Source organism: Lytechinus variegatus, chromosome 9 (genome assembly GCF_018143015.1).
Source record: "Lytechinus variegatus isolate NC3 chromosome 9, Lvar_3.0, whole genome shotgun sequence".
NCBI lineage: Eukaryota > Metazoa > Echinodermata > Echinoidea > Temnopleuroida > Toxopneustidae > Lytechinus > Lytechinus variegatus.
Genome location: NC_054748.1, coordinates 18,075,378 through 18,099,777, shown reverse-complemented (window position 1 = coordinate 18,099,777; position 24,400 = coordinate 18,075,378). Strand labels below are relative to the sequence as shown.

The window sequence follows — 24,400 nt, the reverse complement described above, 5'->3', positions numbered from 1 at the left end:
CAGTCATTATATTCGTGAAGAAATGTCAATATGTGAATGCAATATCATTTTGGAGACCTTACACAATTTAAGAAGAAAATGTATATACCTGAAGTTAATAACATACTTTTCAAAAACAATTTTGGAATAAAGCAATATGTACACTCAGTAGCGTAACTACGGGGGGGGGGCATGGGGGGCACGTGCCCCCCCAATCGGCTGGCCAAAAAAAAAAAAAAACGGGGAAAAGGAGAAAAAGAGGGAAAAAGGAAGAGAAACGTATAGTGGGGGAAAGAAGAAATTGTTATTTATCATAGTGTTATATTATGTTATATAACATAAGAAGCATTTTTTCACAACTTTATTTGCTTAATTGTGTCTTCATTGTTCCTGGTGCTCACATAGACTTTTTAACGAGATATATAAAACTGCTGTACTAAAGCCTCCGGTTTTCAAATCAATATACAACAAAATAATATATTTCCTCGCAATTAGAGTCATTATTGTTTTAAGTAGTGATATATTCTTCTTTTTCATGACTACTGAAAGTTATTGCCCTATTTTAAGGTCTTGATATAAAACATTTCCTGTCCGTGCTAACGTTCGCATTACTAGTGGATTGGTGAGATTTCTGCTCTTCATGAACTCCTGAAATCAGTCCTTAACCCTAAAAAGACTGGGCTATTTTGGAGGCTAGAAAAACTGGGGGGGGGGGCCTTTTGGCCCCCCCTAAGATCTCGGCCGTTGGTCGTCCGATCGCAACCAAATTTGGCACACACATCCTTTGTCATGTCCTCTAAAAGAAAACATAGTCAAAATACTGATATTCATTGTATTTTTTAATATATGCATAATTAATTATGCGAATATGCAAATTTTTATCAAAAAATTGAATTTTTCATACTTTGGTACCTATTGCGGTCCATAAATTCCCGTTTCAAGGTTTTCAGCTGTAAGAAGAGGTTGTTTATCATGGAATTGTGTTATTTCGTGCTTGAATTATTAGATATGCTTATGCAAATTAGTAATTACTAAATATGCAAATAAGTACTCTGCACGCGTTATGTAGAGAAATACAACATTTGGCATGTTTTATTGCATTACACTCTCTTGCAATGAGCCAAAGCAATCTTGGAAGATAAACAAGTGATGTGTTACATGTACACTAGCTGGTGAAAACAAAGCATAAGAGATATCACATAATTTATGCAAATTATATTCATAATTATGTGAATATGCAAATTTTTATCAAAAAACTTTAGGACATTAGATATTGCATATTGCAAATTCTTGAGTATTCTAGATACACTGTATATTTTGGGTTTGTGTAATATATAACTTATTCAATATCAATTATAGCATAATCAACTAAAGTGTGACATTACTTGTCTATTCAGTGTTTCCTGCACCCAAGAATATAGTTGTGCAAGCGATTCTGGTATTTTGCACTACTTTTCTTATGTTTTTCTTTGATTTTAATTTCTTATGTATTTCTTTATTTTGCATTTCTTATGTATTTCTTTATTTTTTATGCAATTGTTTTCATTATTTTCATATCCTAGAACTGCTACTTGAATTCACAAGTGACATAATATAGAAAGAAACAAATGAAAATGTAGTTAGAAAACAATGTGTATAACATTCATTCAAATACCATACACTTTACACACAAACGAATACAAATTTCAATTTCTTACGTGACATGTAATACGAAAATGTTACGTAACTCCGCAACCGCGGCATGGGGGTATACAAATTTGGTATCAAAAATTGCGCAAAACTCAAGAAAAAAAAGTTATGAAATGGCGGCGCGAACGCTTCATGCGAAAAAAGTTATCGCGATTTATGTACAGGGGGGGGGGGCTTAAAGGCCCCCCAGTCTTTTTAGGGTAAAAATGTCAATTTTTCTGATCTGAATATCAGAAAATTTTAGCTCGCGCTTCGCGCTCGCAGTGTTTCATTAGTGAGATGCGTATGATAATCATGATTACAATGACTTCAAAAAGTGCTCCATGTGTTTAGATGTAATTCTAACAAAATCAGCAAGCGCTTGGCACTCGCATTAGATTACTCTGATGAGATATGTTATATGTATACTCTGACTTAATGGATTTGTAACTATAGTCCTTAAAATATCCATGTTTGGGGTCAATATATACAAAAATTTCAGCTCGCGCTTCGCGCTCGCATCATTTGGTTAGTCAAATACGTAGGGTCTTAGAGAATTCCTACAAACAACTCTTACAATGCCCCTCTTCAGGTCTATATTTCCTAAATTTTCAGCTCGCGCTTTCGCGCTTGCAGTATTTGATTAGTAAGATACGTATGATAATCATGATTACATGACTACAAAAGGTGCTTCATGGCTGTGTTTAGATGTAATTCTAACAAAATCAGCAAAGGATGGCACTAGCATTAGATGACTATGGTGAGATATTTATACTCTTAATGGATTCTAAAATATAATCCTTAAAATTTCCTTGTTTAGGGTCAGTATATACAAAAGTTTTAGCTCGCGCTTTGCGCTCGCATTGTTTGTTTAACGAGACAGTTAAGTATCATGATCACAAAACAATTTGCTTATAATGTCAATTTTAGCCCTCAATATCACAAATTTTCAGCTCGCGCTTCGCGCTCGCATTATTTAATCAGTGAGATACATATTCGTTTGATGGCACTGCATGTCCTTAAAATATCTCTATTAGGTCAGTATAACAACTGAGCGCGCTTCGCGCGCTCCCTAAGTGACTCGAAATTTTTGCTGGTGCCCCCCCAATGCCGTGACCCACGGCACGCCACTGTGTACACTGATTGACATCTTACAGATATTTCGTCTTTAAAGAAGTCAATTACGTAAATTCAATACCGTCTCATGCATGTATAAAGCATTACATATTTTGACAAGTCAATACAAGTAATATTGCCTTAGGAAAAGCTTGGAAGGCTTGATATACCATTTAACCTATTATATAAAAGTACAAACAGTATAAATGACATCTTAAAGTCATTTCAATGACAAAGAAACCAATTATGTACAGGTAATTAAATATTATGCATGTATGGACTATTTTTTGAATAAAAATCAATACGTGATATTGATCTTATTATCATTAGCCTGTGACATATATATGTACAGTGCGTCCCAGAATAAACGAAACCGAGATTTAGCGATCATTTATCATAACTTAATCATAAATAAAATAGACAAATGACCTACCAATTTAAAGCTTAGAATCTCCTCCTTTATCTGATATTACTTAGGTTATTTCTTATTCACGCATGAGTGAGCAAAACATTTTGAAGAAAGGATACAAAAAAACTCATTTGGTGGGGGTATCTAGGTTTCAAAAAGAAAACCACAGAAAAGTTCAATATCTACTCTTTAATTTGATACCAAAATTACAGAAAATGGTCAAGAAATATAAAAGTTCTGGTCATTTGAAATAAGGCTTGTATTTCCATAATTTCATGAGAAAAAGAAGCTTTCGCATGGTGAACAAAAGATTTAATGCATGGCTGATCGTCAACAAAACAGAGTGTCGAGAGAGTTAGAAAGCCAGCCTGGAGAACCTCTTCATTTTTATGAGATTATTGAAATTCAAGCCTTATTTCAAATGACCAGAACTTTGTTATTTCTTGTCTATTTTCTGTAATTTAGTTATCAAATTAAAGAGTAGATATTGAATTTTTCAAAAATGTGTTTTTCTTTTTGAAACCCATATACCCCCGCCAAATGAGTATTTGATATCCTTTCTTCAAATTGCATTTGCTCACTCATGCGTGAATTTGAAATAATCTAAGTAATATCAGATGAAAGAGGATATTCTAAGCTTTAAATTGGTTGGTCATTTGTCTATTTTATTTATGATTAAATAATGATAAATGATCGCTAAGTCTCGGTTTCGTTTTTTCTGGGACGCACTGTATATATAATATAGATTTAAACACCAAACAAGGTATGCATATGCGTACTGACTATTGAACGTAGCCAAATTGAAATAGCAGGCATCCTAACAATAATATAATACATATCTCTAACGCACATTTTCAGATAAATCATCACTCAGTGCTGTAAGAAAGGGTCTGTATACAAGAAACACTTAAGAAGAAATCAATATAATGACGGTAATAACACCTTATATCTTCGTAGGAACCAACATATGTAACAAGATAAAAATTACCTTATAACTAAAAGGAAAACAATGTGGATGAAAGTATATATAAGATCGCTTTGTGCACCAAACATAGCAGGCATGTGTGCAGCCATATGGGCCTATCATCATTATACGAATAGCAAATGTAGATTTCACCTCATCTTGTACACACTGCATCTTGCATTATGTTTCGGTAAACCATATATAAATGTCACATCTTCATGACATAGTATTCGAAACCTATATTATGTCAATGCAGTAACGTCGTAAACATGTAGGTACTTACAATAATAATTAGTATCTCTAATACGGACTTTTGGGTGAATCACCATCGAACAATCCATATGGGACTCTGTATACAAGAAACAGGAATAAATCATAATGCATGTGGATATAATGATATCTACAGTATTTAAAGAAACCACTATATTATTTGAAGGTAGAATTCCCCTATACTTCGATATCTTTAAGGAAACAATGTGTGAGAAAGTATGTGACATCGCTTTAAGCATTCAACATGGTCCACGGCATGTGTGCAGCCCTATATGATCATCATTAACGAATGGTAAATATGTAATACGTAATATACCGTTGTCTTGGCTCAGTTGGTAGAGCGTCCGTCTCACAACCGGGAGGTCGGGGGTTCAAACCCCGGCCGCGTCAGACCAAAATACGTTAAAAGATTGAAGTTGCTGCTACCCTGTTTGACGTTCAATGATTAAAGGGATAGAGCCTCGTCGATCTGGTGCTGCACAGCGGCTGCCGGGCCCACGATCAATTGGGCAAAGCAAATTTTCTGAGTATTTAATTTCATGTCTATTTCGAACAATAAATTATGAATTTTCATTTTCATGTAAATTTCACATCATTATAATAATACCAACATGCTTATATAGCGCATATCACTGCCAAATGCGTCCCTATGCGCTTAATTGGATATTATTACCCTGGCTTTAGCCTCGCAGCCTTTTACAGCGCGATGGCATTTCAAGGAATAAATTCCTGCCAGGTACCCATTTACCTCACCTGGGTCGAGTGCAGCACAATGTGGATGAATTTCTTGCTGAAGGAAATTACGCCATGGCTGGGATTCAAACCCATGACCCTCTGTTTCAAAGTCCGGTGATTAATCCACTGGGCCACAACGCTCCACTAACTTATATAAACGCCTATATACAAAACCTACATGGATAAAGGTAATATCATCTTATAGACACTACAATAATAATAGCAAAGCGCAGTATAGAACGTTACATACAGTGGCTGCGTCACGAAATTATTTATATTATTACTTTCATATTTAAGTATCTCTAATATGCACTTTCTGATGGTTCACCACTCAATGCTATACACGGGGCTCTATGTACATGAAAGATCCTTGAATAAAGTAATACAATATAAGTGAAGGTAAAGATACCTAATATCTTTAAAGAAACTAATATATGCGAAGATAAAAACACTATGTAAAGGTAAGATACCTTATACATTGGAAGGAACCAATATATGCGATGGTAATAATGCCGCGTATCTTTGAAGAGACCAATATGTAAAGGTAACAATATCTTATAAATATTTAGGGAATAAGTATGATGTAAGAAATATAACATCGCTTTGAGTACCTAATAAGGTTGTACAACAATCATTCATAAATTATAAATTAACCAAACTATTGTCAAGTGAATAATAGGGAGATCTGGGCCCGGTTGTACAAAGAGTTACGATCGATCCTATAAATCGCAACTATTTCTAAGCCTTAGAAATTATATAATATGTAGTGTTTCCTTAACAGACCAGCAGGGGGGGGGTGTTTCACAAAGATTTAAGTATGACTTAAGTCGCACTTAAATGCCGACGCGTACAAGATATGCAACGCGCGATCTTATTGATAAATACGCATTAGTGCGCGTCCTCCTGAGACGATCTGACCAATGCGGTCAAGCCTTTCACACCGTACGCAAACTGGTATTTAAGTGCGACTCTAAGTCATACTTACATCTTTGTGAAACACCCCCCAGTTCGTAGTTACTTCATGGACAATTTTGGTCAAATGACCTTTCATTTCTTTCATTATGAAAGGCATATTTCAAAGCAAGTTATTACGTAAGCATGCCTTAGATAGCAGTATGAAGAAATTGAATAGACCAGGGCCCGTATTCCATAAACGAGATAAGCATGCTTAAGTCAAAAATCTAAGCATTTTGTCTTATTTTTTGTCTAAGACAAAATTCTTAGCCAAAACGCGTATTCCATAAAGAATTGGCTAAGAATTTTGTCTAAGAATTTGGCTAAGAATTTTTGCGCGACTAAGACAGATTTAGGATGAATGGCTAAGTAACTTTTCTTAAATATGCAGAGTCTGTATTCCATAAATTCTACATGGCTAAGAATTTTGCCCTAACTTTAAGACAGCTGTGAGCTGTCTTAAATTTGGTTGCCGTATAGCATAAACAGTAAAGATGGCAGCTTTCATCCACCGCCTGCACCACAACCAGCATGAAATGAGACGGTATTTGGCAGACAGACGAGTTCATCCCTTGAATACATACACCAATGCTGAACTTATCCAACGCTATCGATTCGACAGGGAAGGTATTCTTTACATCACCAATCTCATCTACGATGACATTGCCCCTAGAGCGAATCGAAACTTTCCTATTGAACCCATAGATAAGATATGCACAGCTTTGCATTTCTATGCCACTGGCTGTTTCCAGCGGACTGATGGCGACACACTTTGTATCTCTCAACCATCTGTGTCAAAGATAATCACGCAGGTTACCGACGCCTTACTGACCAAACTGCATCAATTCGTGCATCTGCCAAATGATGTGGAAAGGCGGCAAAACATGGACAGATTTTTTGGTATCGCTAACTTTCCTGGCATTGTTGGCCTTATTGACGGCACCCATGTGAGGATACAAGAACCAACGGAGAACGAAGATCAGTTCGTCAACAGAAAGAGGTACCACAGCATCAATGTTCAAATTGTGGTTGACGCAAGTTACAGGATCATCAACATAGATGCCCAGTGGCCTGGAAGTGTGCACGATTCACGTATTTTGAGACAAAGTGGACTGGGTGAGATCCTCAACAATGGAGACGGTCATCTCTTTGGAGACAGTGGGTATCCTTCTCGACGATGGTTGGTCACTCCATTTCTCAGGCCACAGACTCCTGCTGAGGAACGGTTCAACAGGGCTCACAAGCTCACTCGAAGTATGGTGGAAAGAGCCATCGGTCAGCTGAAACGACGTTTCCACTGTTTACATGGAGAGCTGAGAGTATCCCCCTCGAAGGCAAGTCGGATCATCGGATGCTGTTGTATCTTGCACAACATTGCCAAGATGCTTAATATACCAGACGTGGAAGGAGAAGATGAGGAGGTTGACTTTAACCAACCGCCACAAGACAATGCCGAGCAACATGGGTTAGGTGGCCAAGCATATCGGCAACAAATTGTCAATAATCACTTCACACGGTATGTTGCCTTTCGCTACATCACTATAATCATTATTAATCAATATGTGGAATGATTTTAATATTAAACAAAGAAAAAATGTGAGGAAGCGTAGCGACTGACTCCGGGGGCTTGACTCTGGGGGCCATGTTTGTTTTAATTTTTTTCTTAAATGAAATTGAAGGATTTCGTGGATACTTGATTTTTTTGTTTTTATTTTCAAGTATATAAATGTAAATGTATGAATGGGGGATGGGGGCAACAGCCCCTGCCCCCCTCCCTATTCTGCATACGACCATGCAAGGGGGTGGTGAGGATAAAAATCATCAACATTGCTTTATTTTCTTTCTCAATAATTTCAAAACATTTCATGAATTTACATAATTGTTTCTCACATTACACTGTAGGCTTACTAATTTTTTCTCGTCATAAATATAAAACATCAATCCCCCCAAAATAGAGTGACGGCATAAAAATGGATATTTCTCAATATTCTTTCTAAATTAGGTAGGAGAATCATAATTGGTTAAAATAGCCCACCAAAAAAAATTGAAGAAAAATTTGTTATGCCAGAACTCCTCACTAATCGGTCACTTCAACCAAAATCGTGAAAGGCAATCGGGGGGGGGGGGGGCGGGGGCTGCCACCTTGATTTCATCTTGAGGGATTGTGCCCCGCCCCCTAATCCCTTTTAATTTATTCAATTGATTGCAAACAATCTTAGGGATGAATCTGATGAAAATGGGCAATTAATCATTACAGGGCAAGAGTCTACCTCAACAAAATGTCCTTTCAAAAAGAGAAAATCCAAACAAGCATAACACTAAAAATTTCATCAAAATGTGAAGTAAATAAGAAGTTTATGGCGTTTTAAAGTATGGTTTCACAAAACAGTTTAATATCTGCATATCCTGGTTAGTGATGTGATCGATGTCATCCACTCTATTTCTTTTGTATTTTTTATACATGAAATATTTTCATTTTTCCTCATTAAAATGTGAAATAAAGTTTTAATTCCTCCCATTTAACTTTATTATAGTAGAATTTCAAAAATTATATATTCTCCAATTCAAAGAAATTATAATAGCAATTGTAATTTTAATAGCAGTAGTAGATAATTGTAACATGATCGAATCTCTCATTTGCATATCATCCATCATACTGATATGCATGTTGTAACTGTTTTAATTATTCAAATAAGCGAAAATATGAAATCTCATAACTATCTTATTTTACATCAGATTTGTAAAAAACTTAGCATTATTCTTGTTTGATTTTTCTTTATAAAAATCAACTTTTGTTGGGGTGAACATGCCCTTTAAATATGACAGTGATAGAGTTTCAAACACAATTCCTCTTCTTGATGAAACAATATGTATATAAAGGTTATTGGAAAATTTACCCATTCAAGATGGTATTTTTTTAATTTTTGTATTGCCTTTAGGATTTCATCCTCCCTCCCCTACATCTTTCACATAAAATGTCCACTCCTGACCAAAATAATCAGTTTGAAAAAAGGAAATATGAATTTTTGCATACAATGTATTTTAATTATCAACCAATATACTGTATAATTAATTTATAACACATAAACATATTTGTATATATTCTGCATAACTTCTGTACAAATAATTTATAACACATAAATATAACTGTATATACATATATAAATATATATATATATATTCTCTTTTGCTTGCACAAGATTACATATATTTGAGGTAATTACCAACCAATATTGGGCGAATCCACACTGGAACTTCAAAAATATGAATTTCAACGTGCTTTCAATAAGTCATACGTAGTGTAATATTTTACTATGATACCTAAATTGTATGAAAATTATGAGTTTTAACCAAAAGTGAAGTCAGATATAGTTTTTTTTTTTTTTTTTTTTGGGGGGGAACAATGTAATTTTCATTTTTCAATAATTTTGGTAATCAAATAATCAAGTACAAACACTGCCCGGAATGATTATTGGCAAAGCACGAGAATATTGAAAATATTGCGGGTCAGTGGAATAATAGTTTCATTGATGGTTCCAAATAATATCTACATTTCATGATCCATAATAGGGGCAGCCCTGATTTTCAGAACCTCTTTTTGGCAATGTCCTGACTGACAAATGACAATGCAAAAGTTTTTCCTACAATTTCATTTTCAATGATGCAATCTTTCAATATCAGTTTCTCTATCTTTGACTCATGGGTGATCAAATTATCCTATAACGATCTCATTACTGCCCTTCATTTTTCAATAGTTGTACTATTAAAAGTTGTCTCGTACAATACAGTGTGTGTCATATGGGACATGTCCCATACAAAATACAATATATACTGCATTAAATTGCAGGATTTCGATTCAGAAACTATAAATAGTAGGCCTACTTTAATTTAAGTAATTGATTTGACATAAAGTAAACTGAAAAAAGTACTTTTTATCTCCATAGAACATGAAATAGGTGATTCTAACCATTTTTTACTTCATGCAAGCATATTCTTTTGTGAATCCCTACAGACAAACTAGTGATTTTCACTGGTTAGAGATGGTTAATTTATTTGTCATAGAGCATGAAACGAAATCCTTTATAAATACTACAGTGATAGATGACTCCCTCTTGCATGCTAATGTGAAATTATTATAAGATGTAAAACAAAATATTTACATACCAATCATCTATTTGGACTTCCGTGATTATCATTAATTTTTTTTGTATATAGAGTATTGAAAATCCTTTCTTTTTTTCAAGTTGTAAAAAAAATCAGGAAAATAAGACAAATCATGTTTTTCAAACAAAAATCTGGAAAAGAAGACAAACCATACAGTTTAATATAATGCAGAAAGGTTTGAAAAAGTAGAATTTCTTTTAAAAAAATATTTTGTGGAATTTCAAGTGACAGTTGTGCTATGTAAAATATACCGGTATATATTTCATACGAAAAATCATAACATTTTAACCCCATCATTTACACAAGCAGTTTCATTCATTCATTGTTAAAATAGTGTATTGGAAATCATCATTACCAATATATTGAAAATATCCCCACTTATTCTTTTGAATGTTCCTATATTCATATTTTGTTCAAGAATGAGAAAAAAATTTGGATTGGCAAATGATTTAATGCATAAGATATTCATTGCTGCAACTTATTTTATTACAAGGGAGACATATTATGCACACCTGTATGAAAATATGGGATTATGATTTCATGTAATAACATAAAAAAAAGTAAAGCTGGGACATGACATTGTCACTCCACCTAATAAATATTCATGACGGCATGCTTTTAAATGTTTTTACAAAATATTGTTAAACATTAAGAAGGGATGAGCTACTTAATTAGTGAAATTCACTAGAAAACAACTTGTATCTACATGCATACATATTCAAAGCAAATACATTTCAGGCCAAGAAGTAAGATCAAAAACTTCCTGTTTGACTGGGCAATCAATTTCTTTCTTCAATTTTTGAATTTTCAAAGCAATCAACTCTTTCTCAAGGGCAATTTTGCTCATTTCTTCACGCAGCTTCTTGGAACTTAGCGCTACTCTTTCAATCTCCTTTTCCAGGTAAATCTCATAGAGATTGTCCGCTGTCCTCTTTGGTGCTCGCTTTGGTGCTGTATGAAACCCAGACTTCATGGACAAGCGAGATGTTGACGCATGGCTGTCCCCATCAACAGAATTTGGACCCATGTCAGATGAACTGTGAAATGAAGAACAAGAACTTATATCTAAATATATATAGCCATTATTAGGTTGAGGTGAAGTGGAAAAGAAGTACTACATGTATATCTATTGATAATTCAACTTGATTATTCAAAGAAATGTAGAGATAAAGGTTATCCAAAAGCAACTTATATAAAGTTCCATAAATCAATTTTATTAGCCTGATTTGCTGGTTTTATTTTGTGCTTAGTGCGGACCAGTCCACAATATTGTGATAACGGTTGTGGCAAAATACCAGAAATAAAAAAAAAAAAGTCGGATCATCAACATTTTAAGGACTGGAGGAACTTTACTAAAATATATATGACAATATATCACGATACTATAGAAATAACTATAGAAATAACACAGAAAATATTAAATAGTGCTAAAGGAGAGATGAACAAAATTTGTTATAACTTGAATTTGAAAATTACAGTTGATTTTCAGGTAATAGATGTTATCACCATTTCAGTCTATCATTGTCTGTCATCATTTGAGTTGAGCGAAAATACTTAATAGCTCCAATAAAATCAACTGAATTTTACAATTCATGTTTTAGAAAAATGTATTGGATTGTTTTATTTGTTACACCTAGATATTTAAGGTCAAGTCTAACCAAGAAAAATGCTGATTCAAAGAGAGAACATTCAAACTAGTATAACACTGATTTTTTTTATTTTTAAAGCCATAAAGTTTCGCTTATATTTCACATAACAGTGATATGCACCATTCAGTGACATGCAAATGACAGTTGATGATGGATAGCCTTCACTCTATTAGTTTTGTTTTTTATTGTTTGAATCATACAATATTTTATTTTTTACGTATTTAACAATAAGGACCAACTTGACTGAACTGTATGCTAATTCTACATGTTCAGGGAGGAATAAATCGTTGTTTCACTCCACAATGGGAATATTTCATATTTTATGTAACAAAATACAAAGAAATAGTGGATGATGTCATTGCTCTCCTCATTTGCATACTGAGCACGATGTGCATTTAACTGTTTTGTGAAATATTAAGCAAAACTTTAAAATGCCCCAACTGAAATTTCTAATGTCATGCTTCTTGGACTTCTCTTTTTAATCAAATCAACTTTTGTTGGGGGTGGATTTGTCATTTAAATAATACTTCAATCAGGTTATCACTAAAGTATTAATACAACATTTATAAATTTGGGTGAAAATGAGTTTTGTTGGTGATGAGATGGTGAAAACTCTTATTCTTTTCTTACCTGTTTGTTGACATCAACGAATTTGGGGCATCCTTGATGCCTGCAATGACAGGGGTCTCCTCCCCGATAATTGAGAGTATCGGATTGTCTACATCTGTTAAAACAGATGCTGATGGTCCAGCACCTGCAAAATTTGGATCAATGGAAAGAGAAAGGGATCAGAAAATGTAGAATGAGCCTGAGCATTATAACATTAACCAGGCCAGGGTTGTATTCTGAAAATTCTTGTAATTTTTCTTGTATTCAATAACAGCTCGCTAAAATTCTCTCTAATCAGTAATCTGAAAATTGTCTTATCTCTGTATGGACATCCCCTATCTTATCTCTGAAAACGCTAAATATTTTTGGTCAACAAGTCATTAACTGTATTACATGATAAAATCAACCATTAAAGCATCTCTTCTATAAAAAAAACTGAACCCTAAATAGACTGGGCTATTTCGATGCCCAAGAAGACTGGGGGGGGGGGGGGGTGATTCAGCCCCCCCCCCCCCTATGATCTCGGCCGTCGATTGCATTCCGATGAAACTTGGCACGTACATTACCCATGGCATAATCTACAAAACTACTAGATCAATTTCTGCGAAAAATCTCATTGCTAATTGATTATGCTAATTTATGCATAAAATCAAAATTTTGCTGTAATTAACTAAATAATGCCCCTACAATGCAAATTTTTGGTACACAAACACTCTGATCAAGTGTACAAAAAAAATTCAAAATCACATTTATTTTCTTATGTATTCTATTGTTTTCTAAATTTCTTATATATTTCTTTGTTTTTCGACTTTTTGTTTTTTGAATGGAAATTGTTGGGGACTCCATTTGGAGCATAAATAATATGAATTAATGGATTTCAATCAGTAAAAGGAAAAATGATGAAACATTCATAAATTTTTGATACAAACTCCATTTGCATTAGATTTGTAAACAAATTCACGTTTTTGTGCAATTTTGGGTGTGCATGCAGTTAAGAAATGTTGCGTAATTTCCGAACCGCGTACCCGGGGGTCGCAAATTTGGTCTCAATAGTTGCGCGAGACTTGAATGTAAACACTCAGTGATCGACGCGTCAAAAAATTTCGCACGGCGGATTTATCACGAAAAATGTCGAGGGGGGGGGGGGGGCTGAATAACCCCCCAGTCTTTTTAGGATAATGTGCTGAAAATACACTTGGCTGTTCCGCCGAGGCATTTTTATTTGAAAAATTTCATCATCTTGAATAAGATCTTTAAATTGCTAAAAAGTCTGCAAATTCATCTCTTTAATGTCTTTGATAGTAAAACAATTTGCGGGATGGTAGCAAAACATAATTGTTGACAGATATCGCATGCAACATTAAGTTACAATAGCCCCCCACCTCTTGTAATTTTATTGTATTTTCCAACGAAGCTAACATAGAGAAAGATAAGACTTTTCAGAATACCTTGTATCTCGATATGTTACCCATAGATATTTAGGCACCATTTTAAGCTTTACGCATATTTCAGCTCCGACATCATACGTGCTCAGTGAAAGATACAAGATATAAGAATTTTCAGAATACAGATTTAATTGCTACTCTGAAGAAAAAGAAGAAGTTCACAGGAAGGGTGTTACTCCAATTTTTTTAATGATTTTTTTTTCTTATAGAGGTACATTGTTTTGTATGAAAATACATGTTAATTATTCCCTTTTTGTCAAAGCTCATTACACGCTAAGAAATGTACGTCTGTATTTATGGGATTGCCCGGATATTTTGACGGCCTGCCCCCTCTTGTCAATAGTGGATGAGTCCATGTATAGTTTAGATAGTATTATAAATATACAAGTGGAGGGCCTTTGGTTGAATCCCCCCCCCACAAAAAATAATAATAATGAAAACTATGGCAAGATATCAATATTAAGAATGGAGGAAAAATTACAATGATAGCGCATGATATTATGTCGAAATATATCGCAAAATTAGTTTTTCATTTTAAAGGACACCAAAATACAATCTTATCAGAAAGAATAACATGAGAGGAGCATTCTAAAACTTGTTTAATCAAAATCGGTTATATAAGCGAGTTATGCAAGTTTGAAAAGTCTTGTACTTTCTATGGGGATCCTCAAATTGGTGAATGTGCTTCAAAATTGATGATTTTGTGGACAACCCTCCATTTGTTTTGTACACATATTTTCTGATTTTACTCATTCTTTCAAATTGCATCTTGCCTCCTGAGCACAACATCTTTCACACCACACATGTCAAGGTAGGGAGGAGATAATGTGAAATATCTCCAATGGGAAAATTCCTGCTAGTTTTGAAAGCTTTTCCTCTATCATTACATCAGTGAACATCTATTGCAATGGCAGCTTATATGAGATATGAAGGGGGGGGGGCTATCTGTCCTTAGATAGTGGGTTGGAATGAGAACTCACCAGAGATGGGGGGGGGGGTAAATTTACTCATTGAGCAGTACATGTTCATGTTCTGGATTTAGGGGGATTTCCAAGGCAGAAAAATCTGGTGACAGGGGGTTCAGAAATTTTGGCAGATATGAGATATGGGGGGGGGGGTGCTTTCAAATGGTGGGAATGAGAATATGCGTGTACCCTAAATAACTGAATGGGGGGCAGGGACCGGGGTGCGAAGACAATCATACATGCCACAGCGCACATAAAAATCAAGCCATAGAAGTAGTGTCATGTGTGTTGTGGACGCCAGAAGTGGCATCTCAGCAAGTGCAACCCACTTGTTACTTTCGAAAATCCACAGCCAAACGCTCACTAGTTGTTGTTCGTTTGTTAACGTTACTAAATTCCACTCATATCTGGGAACGAAGTAATATTATAGCCAATATAAATAATGCTAAATTTTAACGTTAGATGTGAGTTTTTAATATGCCAGAGCTAGGCATGGAAGAGGGTCTAATCATTTTAAGTCTAACAACGAACTACGTTATCCAGTCAAACTAACCATCATGAGATACCTCAGGCTACTCAGGCTCAAGCGATGTTCGTGCAGGCTCCACTCTACTACTGCTACACTTCGCTCCACCTACCCAAACATCAAGTCCATGAACTTGCTCTGATATTACGTGTGACACAAGTGGGATTTTATGGGTGAAAATACAAAAATTTAAAATTCATGCAACATCACGATGTGTAAAATAAGATTAAGAATGACGCTAGGGCCTATAGTCTATACCGGTATTCTTGGACTTGATTGCAACTTGCATGAATTTTATATTTCCCCCCCATAAAATCGCACATTTGGCCTTTGTGACTGTCACTCAGAATTAGAGTAAGTTCACAGACTCAATGTTCGGGTAGATGGAGCAGAGTGCAGCAGTAGTGAGGTGGAGCCTGCATGAACGAACACCGCAAGTTGAGTATAATTATAACTTACCGTATTCATAATTCATTCTCTCATTTGATGTGTGACCAAGGGTGATCTACGGGCTGCGGCATGTATTTTTACCAATGAACTGATTTACCAGTCTAAAATAATAAACATTATCATATCAAATTGATCTTTATAAGTGTGTGATGCAGATCTAGAATAGATCTAACGTTTTGTAACTTGCAAGTTGCAAATGCCTTGCAAGACAAGCATGGTGAAGGAAGGCCCTACGCGAAAAACAAAACATGGGACTAAAATTTAAATACACGTCGGTAGTACCGTACGGTACCGTACTTATACCTTGGTCACATATGCTCTACGGCGGCCGTAGATACATGAATTCGAGAGATTTCTGCGGCGGCCGCAGAAAATCTGCGGTGGCCGCAGGGTCGACGTACGGCGGATTCCTACTTTTTACAGGCCGTAGGGGTGGCCGTAGAATTTTAACTCGGAGTTATAACATTTTTTCTTTTCTACGCTCGCCGTAGAAATTAGACTAGCCGTAGGCATGGCGTAGAACGGTCTACGGCGGCCGTACGTTGAGCGTACGGTGGCCGTGCGGCTGCCCTCGTGTTTTTCTTCCCTCCTTTCCCCTTCTCCTATTGTGTTATCTGCTCGAAAGCCACCAGGCGCGTATTCAGAATTTTGCACCTCGGGGGCCCGCCCTATAATTTTGGCCCATATGCATGTGTACTTTTCGGAAAAAAATGGTGACCCCTCCTCGTCAGGCAAACAGGTGCCTTAAATGCATGTTGAATATCTTATTTCATAATCACATGAAAAGGACAACTGCAGACAACTTTTTTAATTATGACTTAATAAAAAGCAAACTATCCATGAATATGATATACTGTAATACCACTTTAAAAAAAAATGTGACCAGGAAGCACAGATATAGCCCTTTCACTAGCGGCTCACTTGGGTAAAATATGATGTTATTATCATTATCATTATTATTATTACTACCATGGAGAGTTAAATGCTGATTTTTGTTGTTGTTTCCTAGGGTGTAGTTCTTACTTAAGACTAACGTCTTTATTAACATCTTAACTTTATTCATACAAACAAGTTAACATGGTTAAGGGAGATTTATTTCATAAGTCCAAATAAATAATGCGAACTTGATTTTTGATAGCTTGTGTATAGACCTGAAAATAGAATATTCAGAGAAGTTTTGTAAGCATGAGCAAGATGGGTATCTATCTATCTGTCAGGGCGAGCTGATGATTGTCTATATTCCAAAATGACCCAAAGTTTGGAAATTCTAAGCATTATTGGTAATCATTATCAGGATGGGCACTTAAAAATTATTCGATTATATTCTGTTCCAAAACTAGACATTCTACGCAATTGAGGTAATCATTAGGTAATCATTAACAGGATGTCATCTAAATAACCATTCGATGCGAGCGCGAATCACCACAAAGGTCGAATTGCCCCCCCCCCCCTTCCTAGGTCGAACATTACTGATCGCATAATATTCAGATCAGTATCAAACATTAATTTGGCGACCCCCCCTTCCTAAGTCGAACATCAATTTGGCGCCCCGGCACTTTTATTACTCCTCCCCCTTTCCCCTTTTCTCTTCTCAGGCTCCTTTTCCCTTCTTCTTGTTTCCTTCTCTCTTTCTTTTCTCCATTTTCTCTTTCTCTTCTTTCCCCCTCCTTTTTATCTCCCTTTTCTTTCCCTTTCTTTCCTCCCTCTTATGGCGCCCCCTTTTCGCCTACCCGGGGCTGGGCCCCGAACCCCCCCTCCCTCCCGCCCAGAATACGCGCATGGGCATGGTGCGACACTTTGAAAAATTTCTGAAATGAAATGTCTATTGTAAAATATCATGATGGTATTTCTCACTGTATAGTCCCCCTGCGGCCGCCGTGAGGGCGCCTTGCGGCCACCTTGCGTCTGCCGTAGTATTTGTCAAAAACCTACGGCCAGCGCAGGGTCGCCATAGGGCGACCGTACGTCATGATTTCAAGGACATACGTCAGCCGCAGATTTCTTTTCTCCATAAATTAAAAAATACGCCGTGCGGCGACCGTAACATATGTGACCGCTATAGTAAGTTGCCGTGGAAATTCTGAGGCGACCGTAGAATTGCTACTCGCCGTAGAAATTTTAGAATCTACGGCGGCCGTAGCAAATGTGACCATGGTATTACTGTCATGTCATGACTGTATTTTTCGCTTCGCTGTGTTCGATAGGAGTGCAGACACAATTGAAGCTTCGGCATTATCGTGCTTTCTGACTCCGGAGACAAAAAAAATCTGGGGTCCAAAATTTCTAATAACAACCGCTTAGTCTCGATACCGCACCGGGTAAAGGTCTAAAGACGAAAGCTATTTTATTATACAAGCCTGCGTAGCGCAATCGCATATCGCCGAGCCTACGCGCGCGAAACCATGGATCCCCTCCCCCCCTCTCTCCCTCTTCCTCTTCTCTTCGCTTTCAGGTTTCATACTAAATAAATTACAAATTGTAAAACAATTTCAACAAGCTTATTATTTATCTTCCTTTTTGACTCCAGCGCGTGTTATTAAGTAGACAAAACCCATTGACGGAGCCAAAAAGAACGATAAAATTAACCTAGAATCTTAGTTTTATCGTTCTTTTTGGCTCCGTCTATGGGTTTTGGCCACGCGATAACACGCGATGGAGTCAAAAAGGAAGATAAATAATAAGCTTGTTGAACTTGTAGTGGATGGATAGCCAACTGTCTAAAAGTGGCAGAGTGGTTTTGAAGAGAAGGGAAAAGAGGGGTTGATGGAATATATACAGGTTAATTACCGTGCGTATCGTTAAAAAAGTGGAGTCAAAAAGGAGGATAAAGATATAGACAGTTTGAATTGATTTATTTAGTGGATAGCCTACTGTCTAAAAGTGGCAGAGTGGTTTTGAAGAGAAGGGAAAAGAGGGGTTGATGGAATATATACAGGTTAATTACCGTGCGTATCGTTAAAAAAGTGGAGTCAAAAAAGAGGATAAAGATATAGACAGTTTGAATTGATTTATTTAGTTGATATAGCAAACTAGCTAAAAGTTGCAGAGTGGTTTTGAAAAGAATTGAAAGAAGGATTGATGAAAAATCATTGATAAGTTCAAAATGCAAAAAATGTTTTATGCGGATGACACACAACTGTATGTTACCCTTAAAAAGTTTAAGGATTCTGACCCCACTGCTGAAATTACACAATGTATTCAAGAGATTAAAGAATGGTCACAGATCAATAGCCTCAAACTAAACGGTGAAAAAACAGAGTTTTTACACATTTCCTCACGTTTCCGAGAAACAGAATCAATCCAGATGTTAAAACTTGGTGGAATGGACATACGCGCAAGTACTTCTTGTAGAAATCTAGGAGTTATATTTGATGATAAATTGACATTCGATGAATTTATATCCCAAAAATGTCGCTCTGCATCATATGCCTTATACAAAATTGGTAAACTTCGTGAATTCTTGGATAAACCCACCACTGAAAAATTGGTACATGCTTTTGTTTTATGTCACATTGATTTCTGCAATAGTCTCCTTTCAGGATTACCTATTAAACAAATTAAAAAACTGCAAACCATTCAAAATTCAGCTGCGAGATTAGTAACACGAACACGCAAGTATGAAGCAATTACTCCAGTTCTCAGAGAATTACATTGGCTCCCTGTCCGTTCCCGGATTGTATTCAAACTTCTAGTTTTTGCACACAACTGTTTTTTATAAAATTGCCCCGTCCTATTTACTCGATTTAGTTTCATATTACCAGCCATCCCGAAATCTTAGATCAAGCTCAAAAGCATTATTTGTTGTTCCCTCTGTCTTTACAAAGTCATATGGTGAGCGTGCTTTTACTTATGCCTCTGCTGTCCTCTGGAATGCTTTACCGAATTCAATGAGATATCAAAGTGATTTATGTACATTCAGGAGATCCCTCAAGACATATCTTTGCAATGCATAAAAAACTAACTTTGAACTAATGGTCCAATCTAAATATCTCGATTACTTTATTCTTATATACCTTTCACTATTTCTTCTCTAAGCGCATAGGGACATGCTATGCTATGTGTGATGCGCTATACAAGAATTGAGCATTATTATTATTATTATTAAAATTACAGGTTAATTACTGTGTGTAAATTCGCTAAAAATTTGAGTAAAAAGACGCTAAATATAATATATTGATATATTCAGTAGAATAAAGGAAGAGTAAAAAAAAATATTCAGAATCAACGTCAGGCCTATTCTGACTAAATAAACAATACACTTAGACAATTCGCATATAGGAATATGCCAAAATAAAAAAAATGTCAATTCATTCATGTAGATGACAAAATAAATACAGATATCGCAAAGTGAACATGTTGGGAAATAATAAAGGTCTACTTCTGAGTCATTAAATAGCTCGAGTTTGGGCTCCTGACGTCATAATAGAGCCAGCCACTACTCCCATGAAGCTATTTTATGCCCCCTCCAAAATGACATCTACATGATATCGTATGTTACATATGTGCAGGTATGCCTAATTCAATGGAGATGTAAATTTCTAGGCCCGTTATAATGATTGACGGAATAAATTACGGTTTTAATCGATCGAGAGGCGCGTGTCGCGTGCCATGCTTGTGAATTTCAAGCCTAATGATTGACATAAAATGCTGCTAATTATTTCTTGGCACGTGCATCTCACTCTCGTAGTGTTTGCCCACGTGGTTTGGAGAGGATGTGTTGGATACATGGCGAAAATGTATTGGCCTCGTGAAAGACCACTCCAATCCCTCCCCCCCCCCATTTAAGATCCAAAAACTCAATCAAATATCTTGTCGCTTTTCCTATCACTTAAAGTTTTAATACATTAATGAATCACAGGCATTGGGAGTTCACTTCGCTATACTTTTGATTTAAAATTGGAAATGTTATACACCTGCATTCAAACTCACATGACTTTTATTCATTATAAATCGTATTATAATGGAGAACTAAATAAATAACTATTCGTGAATATACCTATATGTTGTAGTATAAATAAGGTAAACTGATTCTTTGATGAAAAGTGAGTAAATGCAGATTTGAACAAGTTGAGTGTTGGATATGTGAACATCTTGCGGGGGGGGGGGGACCAGTTGCCGCCAAAATTGTATGGAAGCAAGAGCATCGCACAGGTGCAGTTCTGCAGGAATATTTTCATTCATGAAAAATTATGTATATTACATCACTGGGTCGCGGAAGTGTGTGTGCCTGTTCATTTTCAGTTACACACTGTTTGTGGGAAATGAATAAGCTGTGTGATTGGTCCATTCTGCGCATGATTAGAAGATGGAAAATACTGCACTTTGATTCGTCCATTACGCGCAAGCGCATACTCAGTAACTATTTTGACCAATGAAAAGCTGTAATAGCGTGACGACAAAACTGATTCACTAAGCTCATGATTATTCATAAGAATCTCGATAACCTTATCTGGCGTGTGGTTCACCTGTAGCTACTATCTTTCTGAATCTTTCAACTGCCAAAAAATGTCATCCAGGAATCGACAAATATATATACTTTGGAGAGATATTCAGGATATCATCGGAGAAGCAAATTTATGGCCGAGAAGAATTAGACGATGTTTTTGGACTAAGAATCTAAGACATTGGGAAAGGTGTTTAGTTTCAGCTTTTGTTTTTGTCAACGGCCTGAATCCCACAGTGTTCATGGAATGGGCTAACCTGTATGGATTATGCCGAGATAGAGCAGCTATTTCGCATTTTGAAGCTCTGTTTCGCCTATACGAAGGAGGAAGGAACTATCGGATATATGCATGGAATATCTCGACAAAGCGGTATGAATACCTAAATGGTCAACCTAAATACTACTAAATAAAGGTAAGTTTTATTCTGCAAATCTATTTCATGCATTCATATGAATATTCATAAGCCCCATTTATTTTATTGGGTATAGGTAGGCGTTGTCATATTATGTAGATCTTTGCCTGAATTAGTGATATTGATTACAGCTCCCGCCAATTTGAGTCACTCCACACTAAGTCGTCGATGAAGAAGTATATCAACATGTCTTGGTCAAAGCGAGAGCGAGATCCATCCAACATCGGATTGCCTCATTTTCGCAACCCGTTTTCCTTTCATCTGCTTTTAGCCCAGAGTGATGACGTCTTGTATAAATGGCTAGAGGACAATCGTTTCATCGCATCGCAGATATTTTGCGAAGTTTGCAAAAGGCCTTGCAAGGCAATTAAGAAAGTTGGAAGGAGAGGAGGCAGAATCTGGAGGTGCCGAGGAACTGTGAGATGGCCTCATGAGAAGAGTTATTCGGGCCACTCGTTTTCCCTTTTTGAGGGAACTCATTTTGACGTCCGGGAGATACTCATCTTTTTAAGAGAGTGGATCTTAGGATCTACGCTTCACCGCTGTGCTGTGGAATCCGGGATGGATTATAAGAATTCCGCCGTGGACTGGGCGAATTTTTTGCGCGATCATTGTCGTAAATTCGTCCATGACTTGTATTACGAGTTGGGGGAAAAGCTTCGAGGAGAAGTCGAGATTGATGAGAGTCTATTTGGGAGGAGGACCAAGTACCACAGGGGAGATCCTCGCAATGGTCGAAAGATCTACCAACAGGATTGTACTCTACCCGTTGAGAGAAGAGATGAAAACACTCTGCTTCCATTAATCGAAAGGCATGTGGAAAAGGGGTCGACGATCTATTCGGATGGATGGCGTGCCTATTACAGGCTGAATGAGATAGGATATCGCCATTTCACTGTTGAGCACTCCGACACATTTGTGCAGAAATATCGAGATACGACAACGGGAGAGGCAACCACTGTTCACACCAACACAATTGAAGGTGCCTGGAAGAGTGGAAAAGATCACTTCAGGAGAATGAATGGCTGCAAAGCATCGACATTCGAGTCACATCTCTGTGAAGTAATATGGAGAAATAGGAATGCGGCAAGCAAACGCCCGCTGATCCCTGCGTTCATGGATTTGATAAGGGATCATTATCATCTCAGAGGAAAGCCCAATCTATGCATGAAAGTTCCTCTCTTCGACACATGGCACGCAGACAAGAAAGACAAGCTAATGAGAGAGGAATTAACAGGCGACACCCCTGTCAGGATAGATTCTCCTCCAAGAGCATCGCCCCCGTTGTCTCCCAGAGACGTCCCCGGACCGTCAGGCATCCATCCACAAGCCGCATCATCCGTGCCTTCGTCACCCTCGATTCCCACCGTCAAGCGCGTCCTCTCGCCGAGTTCTAGCATCGCCAGTCCATTCCGTGCAACATCGCCATCTTACGGCCGAAGCAAGAAAGGCAAGGGGAAGAAGAAGCGTAAGAGTGACACGGTTACTGGCACACTGCATCATCCTCCCGGCTTTGTACCGATTGACAAGAAAGGGAAAGCAAAACTTCAGAAGGACAAGAGTGTCAATGTGTATGATAGGCAAAACTTCGTCGCAGATTGGGGATCAGACGACGATGATTTCCAGTAAATGAGTTCCAGAAAACAAAAAAACAGTGTTCGTGTTTTTAACAGTTAAATGGAGTTTTAATTCAGACTGGTTTTTACAACTTTCTAGTTACAGGCCTAATTTTGTGGCAATTGGAGTTTGGAAACTTTGTATTAATGACTTTGAAGAAATGAATTGTTGGATTTTACTACTCTCATGATCATATGGATATAAATTTGGATCTAATTCACATTTCGGTAAGACCATAGTTATAGTTACTGTCAATGATGTAAATTATTTTTGAAGAAGATGTGTACTAATGCTTGGTTATATTAGCTTGTGAAAGGGACTTGTGCATTTTAAAACATTTTATTCATGAAAAGTGTCATTTTAGATTTAAGTCCATCTTTTCTGATCTATATCACATTTCAATTTATTTAGTAAAATAATCAACCATTGAGACATATCGGCAAAGGGCCTATCACTATATATTTGAATTAATCAATTTTGTAAAACTTTTATTTTCCAGGATCTCTTTTGGCAACACCCTGGTTAATGACATGCTCTACATTCTTCCCCTCAACTTGATATGACAGCAACAAATTTTCAGAAAAGCTAATCATCCGGAATAGCCTATTTCCTGGTAAGTTGGTAACGAAACTCCTTACATTAATGGCAGTGACTCTCACGCTCACTTTTCAATGAGTTTCAGTTAGATTACTAGTTAGACAAATATGATCGAGGCCTTGATTATTTTATTTTGTCAGCAAAATTAAAATGTAATTATGAATATGGATTTAGGCCCGAAACACCTAGAAAGCCCTATCCCTTTTCTACAATTTATTTAGTTTGTCAATCTGCATTATCTTGTCAGTTAAAGGAAAATGTGATAGTTTTGCGTATAGCTATGGGCGATCTACTAAAATGATATTACTTTTTTTAAATAGATATCCTCCGCCGGTTTGCCTGCAGGAACCTTGCTGACTTCGGCCGACAGCGAACAACGTGATCCCCTAACCGCCAAAACCTTCTCCGAACTGCCCTTCACCGACAA

At 36.7% G+C, this 24,400-nt stretch overlaps 2 protein-coding genes across 2 annotated transcripts; both read left to right on the top strand.

Annotated features, from left to right (window-relative positions):
• The first annotated feature begins 6,589 nt into the window (after nucleotides 1–6,589).
• Nucleotides 6,590–11,435, top strand: LOC121421860 (putative nuclease HARBI1). Its single transcript, XM_041616661.1, has 2 exons — nucleotides 6,590–7,611; nucleotides 11,161–11,435. Exons 1-2 carry the CDS (start codon nucleotides 6,590–6,592, stop codon nucleotides 11,162–11,164), a joined length of 1,026 nt encoding a protein of 341 aa, XP_041472595.1. The 3' UTR covers nucleotides 11,165–11,435.
• Nucleotides 11,436–22,320: 10,885 nt separating this feature from the next.
• Nucleotides 22,321–24,385, top strand: LOC121421858. The gene is made up of 2 exons (XM_041616660.1): nucleotides 22,321–23,989; nucleotides 24,294–24,385. The coding sequence occupies exon 1, from the start codon at nucleotides 22,321–22,323 to the stop codon at nucleotides 23,386–23,388; it is 1,068 nt and encodes a 355-aa protein (XP_041472594.1). The 3' UTR covers nucleotides 23,389–23,989; nucleotides 24,294–24,385.
• The last annotated feature ends 15 nt before the right edge of the window (nucleotides 24,386–24,400 follow it).

Coding starts and splice junctions, on each gene's coding strand:
- LOC121421860 (XM_041616661.1), top strand. CDS start 6,590: ATGGCAGCTTTCATCCACCGCCTGCACCACAACCAGCATGAAATGAGA.
- LOC121421858 (XM_041616660.1), top strand. CDS start 22,321: ATGGATTATAAGAATTCCGCCGTGGACTGGGCGAATTTTTTGCGCGAT.